Source organism: Pelodiscus sinensis, chromosome 5 (genome assembly GCF_052426305.1).
Source record: "Pelodiscus sinensis isolate ZL-2025 chromosome 5, ASM5242630v1, whole genome shotgun sequence".
In the NCBI taxonomy this organism is placed as follows: Eukaryota; Metazoa; Chordata; order Testudines; family Trionychidae; genus Pelodiscus; species Pelodiscus sinensis.
In genome coordinates, this window is record NC_143056.1 from 130,120,717 (window position 1) to 130,135,736 (window position 15,020).

The following is a 15,020-nucleotide window of genomic DNA, read 5'->3' on the forward strand; positions in this document are numbered from 1 at the left end:
TGAGCTTTATCAGTTAGGACCCATAAGCATTCAAGGTCCTTTTCTTCCATGTTATTGGTGCCTTGAAAACAGGACATGCCAGGTTTGACACAGAGGGTCCCTCCTCCCCCCTTTTGCTCACTGAATCCTTCCTAAATAGGCTATCACCATTGATTTTAACACCCAGCTGTGAGACTCATCCCTCTGGGTCTCAGCAGGGTTCCCATCAGCGGCCCACTTAGGCAGCCCCCAGGAGAGAGTCCAGTGCTGCCCAGCTGATTAGCAGAGTGCCCACAGCTGGCAGTGTGTGTCCTCTGGTGGTGCACATCTGCACATATCTTGGTGCACAGAACAAAATTTATTCTGCATACAAATGGAAAAAAAATTAGAGGAAACATTGGGTTTCAGTAGCACCGAGATCAAATTTATTCCAATTCCTCTGGCTAGATGTTTGATTAAGCAACACATGACATTCTTCTCTTCATGTCCTTTGATTCTTGATTCATTCTGCCAAGGCAGAGGCGCCGAATCCCTGAGGCACTTAGTCAAGTAGCAAATCAGAGGGGTGTGAAAAAGAGATTCAGCCCTGGGGAAGCACCAGCTCCCATGGGCCAGGGACCTGCTGCAAGTGTGTGCGGGTGACACTTGGAGTTGAAAGGGAGGGGGCTCAGAGGAGGAGCTGGAGTGTGAAGTGAGAGGGACCTGCAGTGGGGGCGGAGGGAGGGCTAGTGTGGAATCTGACTGGGTACAGAGAGGGGACCGGCGTGAGACCCAGCCATGCGGGGGAGGAGGACCCAAACTATTTAGGGAGAATGCTGGCATGGGACCCCCTCCAGTGTCGGGGGAGGGGCCAGCGCAGGGCCTGGTCCGGTGTGGGGGTGCATGCTGGGGTCACTGCATGATGAGTTGGAGTGTTCCGGGAGCCATGCGGTGTGACCCCGCACACTAGCTGTACCTACTAGTGTGGCAGGAGTCAGGCAGCAAGGGCCACCCAGCCGCCCTGGGCACAGTGCTGGGCCAGGCACAACCCCCTTTGCTCTGCCCCTCTCCGCTCTCATCCTTGTCCTGGCAGCTGCCCTGGGTCCCTCACACCGTCTGACCCTAGCAGAACTCTCCTGGGTGGTTTGTCACCAACGCTTCCCCCTCCAGAGGTTCCAGCTGTGTCTCCTCCCAGCTCCACCCACTCAGTCCCAGCTGCCACGGCTCCTTCCACGTCACCCCAACGGCTGTTCCCCCCTCCACATCGCTCCAACAGCCACCATAGAACCTTCCGTATCACCCCAACTGTTGTCGTCCCCCCCAACATCGGTCCAACAGCCACCACGGAACCTTCCCCATCACTCACACGGTCCCCCTTGCCCTCGGGGCTCCTCAGGAGAGGCCAGGGAGCCAGCCTGGTGAGGTAGCTGTGGGCCCCAACGTGCACCTGCTGGTCTGGGCCAGGGTGCCAGGGCATCTGGCCTGCGTGTGACCTGCCCCCACAGGACCCAAGCCGCATTCCCCACAGCCCAGATCCACACAGTGCGGGCAGGGGAAGGGCCTGAAGCCTCAGCCTGCTTTGCTTCTTGCTTGCAGCAGGAACTCACAGCCCCCGTGCTGTGGGGCAGGGCACTGCAGCCCCAGCACCCCCACTGGCCTGGCCTCGTGGGCTTCCCCGCTCACAGGGTACCTGCCCGAGGGGTGCTACACTGCAGTGCAGGGTGAGGCCCTCGTGGAAGGGAGGGCTGGCAGAGGGCTCTCTGGTCCACGCTCTCGCTTTGCCAGGAGAGCCATGCGGGCCAGGCCTTGTCCCTGTCTGTGGGCCCTGGCTGTGCCGGGAAAAGCGCCGGCTGCTCTTGGCAGATGGGAACATCCCCGCTGCCCACTTCCCAGGGCTGGGCCGGGCCCCCTAGCGACAGCACCACGCACAGGCCGGGGCTGACAAGCCAGTGCCTACCCCTGGAGAGCAGGCCTGTTTCCTGACCAGCTCCAGCAGCACAAAGGAGACCCCAGTAGTGCAGGAGGCATGCCGGGGGGCAGGCCAGAGGGCCTGATGCTAAACAGCTGCATTGCCAGCCGGCCCTGGGACACGGCCTGGGAGTCGTGGCAGAACCCCAGTGCCTCTGGAATAGTCAGCAGGTCGCCTTGGCACGTGGGTACCCGCTCTGCCTCCAGGCCTGCGAGAGGGCAGGGGACGCCGCCAGACCAGGCTGGCACAGGGCAGCGGGGGGACAATCCAGCACCAGACTCAGTGAGCGACATGGGAGGGAAGCTGCAGTGAGTTAGTGAAGGATGCAGGCATGGGGGTGGGGCGGCTAGTCCACCTTCTCCTCCTCTTCCTCCCCCAGCGTCTGCTCATAAGCGCACTTCCGCCGGCGCCCGGCCTGCTCCCCCTGGGAGCCGTCGCTGTCCTGCTCCGACTCCCCCTCCCCCTCCGAGCCCGTCTCGTCCGAGTTCTCGGCCTCCAAGTAGCGGTAGCCCCGCACCTTGTGCCGCGGCTTGGGGATCTTGGGCACACGGTAGATCACGTGCCCCACCAGTTTGTGCTCCATCCACAGGTATGAGACCACGGAGGCCAGCAGGGTCAGCAGCATGATGGACAGCTTGGCCTGGGGGAGGGGAGAGGGCGTGTTGAGCAAGGGTGGGGCTGGAATCTCCCCCGCCCCACACACGTGAGCCTCCGGAGCAGTCAGCAGGTCATGTGGCATTGGGCGGGTGAGGGGGGTTCCAACATACCCCCCGGGAATCCCAGGAAGGGCTTGTGCAGACTGAGCCAGGCACAGGCCCGTCAGTGACCCACGTGATCGAAAGCCGAAGGACAGACTCAGCCCATCTCCCTGAGCCTCCAGGGCCCCCTGCCTCTATGGCTGGGGAAAATCGCTCCTGTCCCACACCAGTCCTGCAGCTTCGGCCCGTGCCCCCCAGGAACCCAGCCCCCGGCGCCTCCTTGCCCCACCCGAGAGCAGGCTGGCAGCAGCCCTCCGTTACCTTCATGGGCAGCCCCGACCACAGGTACACCACGAAGATAGCCAGCGCCTGCCACCAGTGGTAGATGGTGAAGATGAAGTCCTGGCGCTCCTTGTCCTGGTACAGCATCCCCAGGAGCGCTGCGGTGGGACAGACAGACAGACAGCCAGCGGCTCCTCCCCCTTACAGGACAGGGTCACCGTTCCCAGCTAACCTGGGGCTGAGGGTCTCCCCGTTGCACAGACGGCTCCAAAGCCCCATTTCAGAGCCCACCCCGTGGTGCCGGGACCTGCCCCCATTCCAGCCACCTGGGCTGCCAGTGGGACAAGGCAGCGTCGCCGGCACCTCGCACGCCAGAAGGCACCCGCAGCTTTCACTGCCCCGCCCATTCCTAGCGGCTATAGGGGGCATAGCCTGACAGGTGCTGTATGTGTCTCTCCCAGGGAGCGAGAGAGAGTGTGTGTGTGTGTGTGTGTCCGTCCGTCCCAGGGAGCAGTGGGGTGTGTGCTTCACAGGGAGTGATGGTGTGTGTGTGTGTGTGTGTGCGTGTGTGTGTTTGTGAGTGAGAGAGAGACACACAGAGCAACAGACAGAGCCCAGAGTCCACCCCACGACTCCTGACCCCCCCACACTCACTGCTGAGACTGGTCTTGTTCAGGGCGCTGCCCAGTCCCCAGAGGGCGGCCACCAGGTAGAGCAGGGGGGCCTGGGACGGATCGCCGTGCCGGGGCTCCCAGCAGAAGAGGCCGATGAGCAGGAGGGCGTGGGTGGCAGCGCCGGCCAGCAGCGGGGCCTGGCGGGGCAGGCGCAGCATGGACAGCGCCAGGCTGGAGCAGGCGGCGGCCGAGAAGCCGTAGGCCATGAGGATGTAGGCCAGCTTCTCCAGGCCGATGGCGCAGACGCCGTAATTCTGGGGGGAGGCGCAGGTGCTGCTTAGCGTGGCATGGCTCCCCTCCCCCACCCTCAGCCCCACCCCAGTGCAGGGCTCCCCCCCAACCCCTGCTCCCCTGCACGGCCCAGCCCCCTCGCTCTCCCAGTCCTCAGGTGAATGCACCCCACCCTGCCATTTCCCTCTGCCCTCCTGATATACACAGCTCCACCCCCTCGCCTGTGCCCAGCCCCCTCAGATCACCGTACCCCCCTCGCCTGTGCCCAGCCCCCTCAGATCACCGTACCCCCCTCGCCTGTGCCCAGCCCCCTCAGATCACCGTACCCCCCTCGCCTGTGCCCAGCCCCCTCAGATCACTGTATCCCCCTCGCCTGTGCCCAGCCCCCTCAGATCACTGTATCCCCCTCGCCTGTGCCCAGTGCCCCCAGAGCACCGTACTCCCGTTGCCTGTGCCCAGCCCCCTCAGATCACTGTACCCCCCCTTGCCTGTGCCTACGCCTCACTTACACCCCCCAATCCGCAGAGGGGCGCGGGCGTACCAGGGAGAAGCCGGTGCAGACGAAGAGCACCTCGAAGCCGCTGTAGATGAAGAAGGGGAAGAGGTGGCGCAGGCGATAGTCCCGCATGTGCTTGAAGGGCAGCTGGAAGATGTTGCCCCAGCCGATGCTGCGCAGGTCGATCTCCTCCGTGGGGCGATAGGCTGAACCGCACAGGATCAGCACCTGGGGCGGGGGGGCGAGTAGGGGAGACCTTGCAGCCCAGCACGGCAGGGATCCACCCCAACGGCGCCATGGGTGCAGCCGGCTAGGGCTGTGGGTCAGGCTGATGTGGGGGGGGGCATAGCCCTGAGGAGAACAATCCCCCTCTCCACCAACTGCCCCTTTCCCCAGCTCCAGTCCAGCTCCCACCATGGGCTGCCTGACCCCACTGCACCCACCTGGGGCAGCACCCGGAGAGCTCCCCCTACTGGTCTGCATTGTTAGCATGGAGCAGAAGGCCCAACCCTCCCGGGCAATACCATGAACATGGAGGGGAAGGCCCTGCCCCCCCAGGCCATACCATGAGCATGGAGAGGAAGGCCCCGCCCCCCCAGGCTATACCATGAACATGGAGGGGAAGGCCCCGCCCCCCCCAGGCCATACCATGAGCGTGGAGAGGAAGGTTCCGCCCCCCCAAGCCATACCATAAGCATGGAAAGGAAGGCCCCCCCCCCCAGGCCATACCATGAGCATGGAAAAGAAGGCCCCACCCCCCAGGCCATACCATGAGCATGGAGAGGAAGGCCCTGCCCCCCCAGGCCATACCAAGAGCATGGAGAGGAAGCCCCGCCCCCCCAGGCCATACCATGAGCATGGAGAGGAAGGCCCCGCCCCCCCGGCCATACCATGAGCATGGAGAGGAAGGCCCCGCCCCCCCAGGCCATACCATGAGCATGGAGAGGAAGGCCCCGCCCCCCCGGCCATACCATGAGCATGGAGAGGAAGGCCCCGCCCCCCCCGGCCATACCATGAGCATGGAGAGGAAGGCCCCGCCCCCCAGGCCATACCATGAGCATGGAGAGGAAGGCCCCGCCCCCCCGGCCATACCATGAGCATGGAGGGGAAGGCCCCGCCCCCCCAGGCCATACCATGAGCATGGAGGGGAAGGCCCCGCCCCCCCAGGCCATACCATGAGCATGGAGGGGAAGGCCCCGCCCCCCCAGGCCATACCATGAGCATGGAGAGGAAGGCCCCGCCCCCCAGGCCATACCATGAGCATGGAGAGGAAGGCTGTGCCCATGAGCACGCTCTCGACGATGATGAGGTTCATGCTGCGTGGCAGGCTCTGCAGCACGGTGGCGTTGAAGCCGAGCAGAATGCCTTTGCTCAGCGTGCCTGGGGAGCAAACACGCGTCACAGCCGGCAGGGGACAAGCCAGGGGTGCTGGGGTGAGGGGGAGTGGAAGCGGCCAGGCTGGCGCCAGGCCAGTCGTGGGGGCGGGAGGAGGCAGCAGGCGCTGGCTGGGTCGCTGCCCCTCGGCCAGCAGGAGGCGCCCACTCACCGCAGTTCTTCACATTGTAGAGCGTGTGGTTCAGGTCGTACAGGTAGGAATTCAGGAAGAAGAGGGTGGGCATCTGGGCGCAGACGAAGCTCAGCTGGAACACAGCAACGGGCAGCAGGGGAGGCCGGCCTGTCAGTGTGTGCAGGAGGGGTGTCTCCCCGTTCCTCCTAGTGCCCCTCCTGTGCCCAGCCCCCAGCCCTGCTCTCCTAGTGCCCCTCCTGTGCCCAGCCCCCAGCCCTGCTCTCCTAGTGCCCCTCCTGTGCCCAGCCCCCAGCCCTGCTCTCCTAGTGCCCCTCCTGTGCCCAGCCCCCCTCCCTGCTCTCCTAGTGCCCCTCCTGTGCCCAGCCCCCCTCCCTGCTCTCCTAGTGCCCCTCCTGTGCCCAGCCCCCCTCCCTGCTCTCCTAGTGCCCCTCCTGTGCCCAGCCCCCAGCCCTGCTCTCCTAGTGCCCCTCCTGTGCCCAGCCCCCAGCCCTGCTCTCCTAGTGCCCCTCCTGTGCCCAGCCCCCAGCCCTGCTCTCCTAGTGCCCCTCCTGTGCCCAGCCCCCAGCCCTGCTCTCCTAGTGCCCCTCCTGTGCCCAGCCCCCCGCCCTGCTCTCCTAGTGCCCCTCCTGTGCCCAGCCCCCAGCCCTGCTCTCCTAGTGCCCCTCCTGTGCCCAGCCCCCCGCCCTGCTCTCCTAGTGCCCCTCCTGTGCCCAGCCCCCCTCCCTGCTCTCCTAGTGCCCCTCCTGTGCCCAGCCCCCAGCCCTGCTCTCCTAGTGCCCCTCCTGTGCCCAGCCCCCCTCCCTGCTCTCCTAGTGCCCCTCCTGTGCCCAGCCCCCAGCCCTGCTCTCCTAGTGCCCCTCCTGTGCCCAGCCCCCAGCCCTGCTCTCCTAGTGCCCCTCCTGTGCCCAGCCCCCCTCCCTGCTCTCCTAGTGCCCCTCCTGTGCCCAGCCCCCCTCCCTGCTCTCCTAGTGCCCCTCCTGTGCCCAGCCCCCAGCCCCCAGCCCTGCTCTCCTAGTGCCCCTCCTGTGCCCAGCCCCCAGCCCTGCTCTCCTAGTGCCCCTCCTGTGCCCAGCCCCCAGCCTTGCTCTCCTAGTGCCCCTCCTGTGCCCAGCCCCCAGCCCTGCTCTCCTAGTGCCCCTCCTGTGCCCAGCCCCCAGCCCTGCTCTCCTAGTGCCCCTCCTGTGCCCAGCCCCCAGCCTTGCTCTCCTAGTGCCCCTCCTGTGCCCAGCCCCCAGCCCTGCTCTCTTAGTGCCCCTCCTGTGCCCAGCCCCCAGCCCTGCTCTCTTAGTGCCCCTCCTGTGCCCAGCCCCCCTCCCTGCTCTCCTAGTGCCCCTCCTGTGCCCAGCCCCCCTCCCTGCTCTCCTAGTGCCCCTCCTGTGCCCAGCCCCCAGCCCTGCTCTCCTAGTGCCCCTCCTGTGCCCAGCCCCCAGCCTTGCTCTCCTAGTGCCCCTCCTGTGCCCAGCCCCCAGCCCTGCTCTCTTAGTGCCCCTCCTGTGCCCAGCCCCCAGCCCTGCTCTCCTAGTGCCCCTCCTGTGCCCAGCCCCCAGCCCTGCTCTCCTAGTGCCCCTCCTGTGCCCAGCCCCCCTCCCTTCTCCCCCAGTGCCCCCCGTATCCAGCCCTCCTCCCGGCTCCCCCGTGCCCGGCCCCCCTCACATTGAAGCAGCCGTAGAAGAGGCTCTGGAAGGCAATGATGTAGGCGTTGTAGGCACCGCGAGGGGCGCGCTTCTGCTCCTGCACATGCTCCTCCTTGTAGTTCACGTACTCGTAGTACTTCTGTGCCATCCTGCGGGGGGCAGTCGTGAGCGTGCGGCGGGCGGGGGGGAGGGGCGGAAGCAGCAGCACCCCCCCACCCTCCCTAGGAACGCCAACACCCGGGCCCCCAGCTCCATCCCCCATTCCCACTCCCCGCCGGCGGGGCTCTGCCCCGGGGCAGCTCACCGGGTGATGTAGTTGCCCATGGAGGCCCAGAAGGGCACGATGGCCACCCCGATGGCCACGGCCGAGGGCACCAGCGTGTAGTAGCGCTCCCAGTAGTTGGTGGAGACGAAGAGGGCGTAGATCCCCACGGCCAGGAACATGGTCCACTTGGTGCCAAAGAACCTGCACAGCCGTGGGGAGGGGGAGTCGGGTCAGCGGCAGCACCCTACGCCCCGGCCCCCCCAGGCGGCTCCGTCTGCCTCGCGGGACGGGACTGGGTCTCTTCATCACAGGGGCGCTGGCTCGAGGGGCGGGGAATGGGAAGCGGGGCCCCTCCCTTCTAGTGGGCACCAGCTCCGATCAGGCTCTAGGACGGTGGAGGGGTGGCTCAGGGGGACATGGAATGGGACACAGGGCCTTCCCCCTCTAGGGGACGCTGGCTCCTGTCTGGCCCCGGGGTGGGGGCTGGCTCGGGGGCTGGGCTCTCGGACTCGGGGGGCTGTGGTACCGGATGAGGACGGGCGTGTAGAGCAGGGCCACGATGGGGGTGACGTTGATGCCCATCAGCATCTTGCTGTCGACGTCCTGCAGCCCCATGTTGCTGTATTTCACCTCCCGGTACGTCTCGTCATAGTGCAGGATCAGCTGCATCTGCAACAGGCCTGGGGGGACGGGACGCGCCAGGGTGAATCCTGCCCTGCGCCCACAAGCACCTGCGGGGGCTGGACCCAGAGGCACGGGGCCCCTCCCCTGCAGGATGGGGCGGCTGGGAAAGGACGGGGGAAGTTACCAGGGGCAAGGGGTGGGGGCTGCTACCCAAGGGCTTTGGATGCTTAGAATCTGCCCCCCATCCACCCCACACTCCCCTGAGATTGGAGGGGCAGTGGAGAGGCAGTCCCCTCCAGCAGGTACCTGCGAAGGGAGGGGAGAGGGGACAGAGGAAAAGCTGTGGGTGACACCCAGCAGCAAGAGGGAAGTGGGAGAGGGCCCCAGAACAGAGATCTGTACGCAGATAGACACCATATCTCAGCATCACGCCCAGGCAAGGGGACACTGGGTAGGACTAAAAGGGAAGAACTGGTGGGGGGAAACCAGACCCACGTAGATGCTGTAAGTCAGCTTCTCAGCTAGGCTGAAGAGCAGAAAATGGGGCCAGGAGGGGGTGAGGCAGTGGGCAGGGCCATACCCATGTAGATGCTTGGGGGCAGCGGGCAGGGCCGGTGTGGGGCAGCGGGCAGGGCCATACCCATGTAGATGCTTGGGGGCAGCGGGCAGGGCCGGTGTGGGGCAGCGGGCAGGGCCATACCCAGATAGATGCTTGGGGGCAGCAGGCAGGGCCGGTGTGGGGCAGCAGGCAGGGCCATGCCCAGTTAGATGCTTGGGGGCAGCGGGCAGGGCCGGTGTGGGGCAGCAGGCAGGGCCATGCCCGGTTAGATGCTTGGGGGCAGCAGGCAGGGCCGGTGTGGGGCAGCAGGCAGGGCCATGCCCAGTTAGATGCTTGGGGGCAGCAGGCAGGGCTGGTGTGGGGCAGCAGGCAGGGCCATGCCCAGTTAGATGCTTGGGGGCAGCAGGCAGGGCTGGTGTGGGGCAGCAGGCAGGGCCATGCCCAGTTAGATGCTTGGGGGCAGCAGGCAGGGCTGGTGTGGGGCAGCAGGCAGGGCCATGCCCAGTTAGATGCTTGGGGGCAGCAGGCAGGGCTGGTGTGGGGCAGCGGGCAGGGCCATACCCAGGTAGATGCTTGGGGGCAGGGCCGGTGTGGGGCAGTGGGCAGGGCTGGTGTGGGGCAGCGGGCAGGGCCATGCCCAGGTAGATGCTTGGGGGCAGGGCCGGTGTGGGGCAGTGGGCAGGGCCGGTGTGGGGCAGTGGGCAGGGCCATGCCCAGGTAGATGCTTGGGGGCAGGGCCGGTGTGGGGCAGTGGGCAGGGCTGGTGTGGGGCAGCGGGCAGGGCCATGCCCAGGTAGATGCTTGGGGGCAGGGCCGGTGTGGGGCAGCGGGCGGCCATACCCAGGTAGACGCCGTAGGTCAGCATCCCGCCCAGGCTGGCGGCCAGCACGTTTTTGATGACGGCGAGGCGCTTGCGGCGGAAGTACTTGCGCTCCTCCTCCTCCTCGTTATAGTCGGGGTGGGCGCCCACAAAGTCATCCAGCTGAGGAGAACCAGGGGGCCATGAGGGAGGCAGGCCCAGACTCAGGGTCAGCCCCTAACCCGGCCTGGCTGGCAGGCTGTTCCCCGGTGGGGCCGGCACACTTATCTCCATCCCTCCCCCTCCAACCGGCCAGCGACCCTCAAGCCTGGCGGGGCCCCTGGGGCTGCGAGCACTGACGGTGCCCTTGGCCCACAGCCGGCCTGGGTCTGCAGGGACCTCGGGCTCACCTGAGCCTCCCCCACATCCAGGCCAGCCACATCACCAGCCACCCCATTGCCCAGAGCCTCCTGGTAGAGATCGGGGTCCTTCGCCATCGCCGCGTTGCCAATGCCACCTGCAGGGACAGACGTGGGACAGAGAGGGGAATGGGGAAAGAGCCACCAAGAGCAGACCACAGCCCCGACCCCCTCAGTGCCCCTCCCTTCCTCCCACCAGCCCAGCCCGGACCCCCCCAGTGCCCCTCCCTTCCTCCCACCAGCCCAGCCCCGACCCCCCCAGTGCCCTTCCCTTCTTCCCTCTCGCCAGCCCAGCCCCAACCCCCTCAGTGCCCCTCCTTTCCTCCCGCTATCCCAGCCCGGACCCCCCCAGTGCCCCTCCCTTCCTCCCACCAGCCCAGCCCGGACCCCCCCAGTGCCCCTCCCTTCCTCCCACCAGCCCAGCCCCGCCCCCCCCAGCCCCCCTCCCCCCTTCCCTCCCTCCCGCCAGCCCAGCCCCAACCCCCTCAGTGCCCCTCCTTTCCTCCCGCTATCCCAGCCCAGCCCTGACCCCCCCAGTGTCCCTCCCTCCCTTTCCCTCCCTCCTTCCCTCCCGCCAGCCCAGCCCCAACCCCCCCCCCAGCCCCTCCCTCCCTCCCTCCCACCAGCCCAGCCCCGACCCCCCCCCCCGTGCCCCTCCCTCCCGCCAGCCCGGCCCTGACCCCCCACAGCCCTGCCAGTGCCCCTCCCATCTGCCCAGCCCTGGCCCCCCCCCCCCAGTCCCCGAGTGCCCCTCCCTCCCACTGGTCCAGCCCTGGGCCCCACACTCCCTAGTGCCCCCTCTCTCTCAACAGCCCCCTTGCCAGCCCAGCCCTGCCCCCCTCAGTCCCACCAGTGCCCCCCTCTCCCCCGCCAGCCCCGCCGGTGCCCCTCGGTCCCGATCTGCAGCCCCCGCGACGGGAGCGGGCCGGGGGGGTCAGGAAGCTCCGAGGACACAAAGTCCCGAGAAGCTGCAGATTCTGTCCCAAGCGGAGGCTCCAACTTCGGGCGCACGTGGGGCTGAGGCCGGGGGTGCGGGGTCCCGGCCGGGCAGCGGGGAGGGGGGGGGGCAGGGGCAGCCCCGGTACCTGGCTCCATGGTGCTGCCGAGTCCTGCAGCCTCCGGGCCGGCCAGGCGGGGAGGGGGGGAGGGTGGATGCGGGCAACACTTCCCCTTTCGGCCATGAGGAAGTGGGGGGGGGGGGCAGCTCTTAAAGTGGCAGGACGTGCCCAGGGGGCCTCCACGCTGTTGGTCCCATCAAGGCTGCCCCTTGGGGTGAAGCTAGAGGGATACGATCCGCCCCTCCTTCCCTGCCCCCAGGGCCTGGCTGGGGAGGGACATCCAGGTACCGCCCCTGCCCCAGAATACTGGGATGGCACAAGGGCACTTGCCACTGGTGCGGGGACTCAGCTCTGGCGCTTCCTCCCCATCACCTTAACTCTGCCCACATCTCCTTAACTCCCCCCCTCCCAGGGGCAGCAGTGAGGACTCACCCAGCAAATACCCCCTGGCCTTTGAGGTGGGCACCCAGCAGGGCAGAGCTAAGGAGGCACCTGCGCTGGGTGTTGCTGGCTCCCCAGCGTGTTGGCGTCAATTTGGGATCAGGGCTGGGAGCGAAAGGGACTCTGATCCTCTGGCAGCAAGGTGGGGCTGACTCAGGGGGAAGGAGCCGGAGCAGCCTAGGTCTGGGGCCGGGGCAGCATGGACGCTTGCAGCTCCCCCTTCTCGAAAGCATGGGCATGGCAAGCCCCGACCCTCTCACCAGCTCGCCACGTTTGGAGCCTGGAGCCCCCAAGAGTTCTCAGCACAGCACCCCCGTGAGCTGACCTGGGGCAAAACTGGCAGCAGAGGAGAGCGCCCCCTACTGAGTCCCTGCTCCCTGCAGCACAGCGCCCCCTAGGGGCATTGGTTTGGCATTGACAGCCAGGGGAGAGCGCCCCCTACTGATCCCCTTCTCACAGTGCCCCCTGGCGCTGACCTCGGGCACTGGGCCAGCCCTGCCTGCAGGGGAGAGCGCCCCCTACTGAACCCCTTCTCACAGTGCCCCCTGGCGCTGACCTCGGGCACTGGGCCAGCCCTGCCTGCAGGGGAGAGCGCCCCCTACTGATCCCCTTGTCACAGTGCCCCCTGGCGCTGACCTCGGGCACTGGGCCAGCCCTGCCTGCAGGGGAGAGCGCCCCCTACTGATCCCCTTGTCACAGTGCCCCCTGGCGCTGACCTCGGGCACTGGGCCAGCCCTGCCTGCAGGGGAGAGCGCCCCCTACTGATCCCCTTCTCACAGTGCCCCCTGGCGCTGACCTCGGGCACTGGGCCAGCCCTGCCTGCAGGGGAGAGCGCCCCCTACAGGCTTGCGTCCACTTGGGCTGTGGAGCCAGATTCACGGAGCGGGTGTCCAGCCAGCGCCCGTCACAGGGACCCTTACTCCAGCCTGGAGATGACGAGCAGACCGGCTGGCACAGGAGAGCGCACCCAGCAGGTCTGCAGGCCCTGAGGCAGGGGGCTTAGAAACCCACAGCTGACCGAGGGCCCCCGCCCCCCACTCAGCTCCCCCAAACCCAGTGGCCTGGTGCAGGGAGCTGCATTGCACAGGCTCCATCTCTGCTTGGCATGTTCATTGTCTCCCCTCCCACAGCCATGCCAACCCCTCTGGCCCTGGCAGCGCCCCTAGCCCCAGCACTGCCCCCCTCGTGCGCCGAATCTCCCCTTGCTCAGTGTCTCTTCCCCCAGCCTCCCGCCCCTTCTGTCTGCCCACACCCCAGCCCTCCCCCTGCCCCTGCACTCCCCAGCCTAGCCCCTGGAGGAACCTGTTCTGGGGCTGGCCCTAGAAGCTAAAACTAGGGGCAGGGCCTTGGCACCCCTCCCTCCGACACATCCCAGCTGCTCCAGGCAGCCCTTGCTGGCCACTTCAAGGGTCTGTGCTGCTGCCCCATGGCCTGCTGGGAGGGGAGCAGCTCCAAAGGACAGTGGGAAATTCCTGCCACGCTGCCTCCAGGGCAGCTGCAGGTGCATTCAGCAGGGCCCAAAGGCCAGCCATTCGCAGCGGGCGGGAGCAGCTCTCCCGCCTGACACCGCGCGGCTTCGGCAGCTTTCACGTGTCCCAACTTCCCTCTCTGAAGTGAGTCAAATTCCTGTTCCGGGGCTGCATCTGGCAGAAGAGCCCCCGGGTTTCATTCTCACTTCCCCTCCGGGGCAGGCTCTGGCTGGTGCAGGGAGCGAGGCAGGGCCCCATGCACTGCAGGGATGCTGCACAGACCCACAGGTGTTCCGCGCCGGAGGGACCATCCAGAGACCCACCCAGCGGTCCGTGCCTCCAGCGCGTTCTACCAGCAGCCCCCTTCCTGGCCTTGCTTTGCACCGAATGAATTTGCCCGGGCCGGGAACCCTGTGATTACACACTACCAACGTGCAATTGCACAAGGGGAATGCCTGGCCTGCTGCCATCTCCTGATGCCCGTGTGCAGCCTGGGGCCATCTCTGCCATGTCCTGTCCATGTGGCGTTTCCTAAAAGCAACATTCAGGGGAGAAATTCCACCAGAGGTAGCTGCACCAACCTCTACCGCAGCTGCACAGCCCAGTGCCTGCAGCAACTCCTCGGCCCTACCACCACGTGGCCTGGCAGCCGGGGTGTGAGCCCAGAGCCTGCGGCACGGACCCCGGCACCTGCGCTCCCAGAGGAGCGGCACTAGCTGACTGCAGTAGCGGGCTGTTACCCTTTGTGACCCAGCCATTAGCAGGGAGCCACACAATAGGCTGGCAGATTCATACTTCCAAGGCCAGAAGGGTTCACTGTGACCAGCTAGTCCGGCTAGCCCTGCCCCCAATCACTTGGAGGGTAACATCCCACTTTGATTGACACATGGCCTGGCCCGTGATAGGGATTCCACCACAGCCCTGGGGAAACTGTTCCACCAGCGAATGACCCTCCCCCTTAAAAATATGCAGCTTATTTGCAGCCTGCGTTTGTCTAGCTCCCGCTCCCAGCCGTTGGCCGGTGTTGTGGCTTCGTCTGCTCCCCAGGCCCTGGACCGTGACCGTCCTGCACCCAGTGACCCTGCTGTTCCCAGTCCAGCCCTTAGGGGCAGCACAATGCAAGGGGGGGGCATCTCAAAGCATTTCTGCCCCCCCTACCGCAGGCCATGCCCAGAGTCTTCCTGCCCCTGCTCCCAAAAGTGTTGACAGCCAGCTTCTCCCCCAGCTGGCTTCTTTTCCCCCACCTCCGAACGTTACGCTCTAGGGGTGCGGAGCCCTCTACAGTCTGGGTGAGACAGCAGCTTCCAGGGCTGGATCCCTCCCCCCCCCACCCCGAGGCAGGTACGCACATGGGGCGAGGAGCAGCCAGCCTTCCACTCCTGGTGGGGGGGGGGCACCCTGCATGGCCCCAGAGGTGGCGAGGCCCCGTGCTCGGTGTCACCCAGCGGGTGAGCACAGCGAGGAGTTCTTGAGGTGGCAGTGATGGGGTGGGGCTGGGGTGCGCTTTTGCTGGGACTCTGAGGGTGGGTGTGGTGGGGGGGGAGGCTGGCGGTGGCTGTGGCGGTGGAGCACTAGAGGGTTAACATTAGGGGTGTTTAGATAACTTCAGTGCAGGGAGCACTCAAAGGAGGGGCAGAAAATTCAGCCATTGTCACCTTGGAGCAGCCAAACAGATCCAGAGGGTTTCACACTTGCGGGGGGGGGGATAACCTCTGGAACTCCCTGCCACTAGATGGCACCAAGGACAGGGGCTTAGCAGGGCATGGGCCACTGGCACTTACCTGCAAGCATCTTGAAGCAGCCACCTGGGGCACTGGGCTAGATGGGCACCTGGGACTTGAGTGCTGCTTCCCGCCCCCTGCCATGGCACGGCCAATCAGCTCCGTGGGTTTCAGGCAGCCATCCAACCGGTAGCC

General features: G+C 66.5%; 1 protein-coding gene across 1 annotated transcript; it reads right to left on the reverse strand.

Annotated features, from left to right (window-relative positions):
- Positions 1–922: 922 nt before the first annotated feature.
- On the reverse strand, positions 923–11,350 carry UNC93B1 (unc-93B1 regulator of TLR signaling). Its single transcript, XM_075928976.2, has 12 exons — positions 11,222–11,350; positions 10,128–10,234; positions 9,759–9,900; positions 8,262–8,415; positions 7,775–7,936; positions 7,490–7,619; positions 5,855–5,948; positions 5,564–5,688; positions 4,354–4,536; positions 3,562–3,835; positions 2,947–3,065; positions 923–2,567 (listed from the first exon to the last, which is right to left on the reverse strand). The coding sequence occupies exons 1-12, from the start codon at positions 11,229–11,231 to the stop codon at positions 2,274–2,276; spliced, it is 1,794 nt and encodes a 597-aa protein (XP_075785091.1). The 5' UTR covers positions 11,232–11,350; the 3' UTR covers positions 923–2,273.
- Positions 11,351–15,020: the final 3,670 nt, after the last annotated feature.

What these genes read in the sequence shown, in the direction of transcription:
- UNC93B1 (XM_075928976.2), bottom strand. An exon ending in CTACAATGTGAAGAACTGCG is followed by an intron (nt 5,689 to 5,854) that starts GTGAGTGGGCGC and finishes TTTGCTCCCCAG; the next exon opens with GCACGCTGAGCAAAGGCATT. An exon ending in GGTCGGGGCTGCCCATGAAG is followed by an intron (nt 2,568 to 2,946) that starts GTAACGGAGGGC and finishes CCCCTCCCCCAG; the next exon opens with GCCAAGCTGTCCATCATGCT.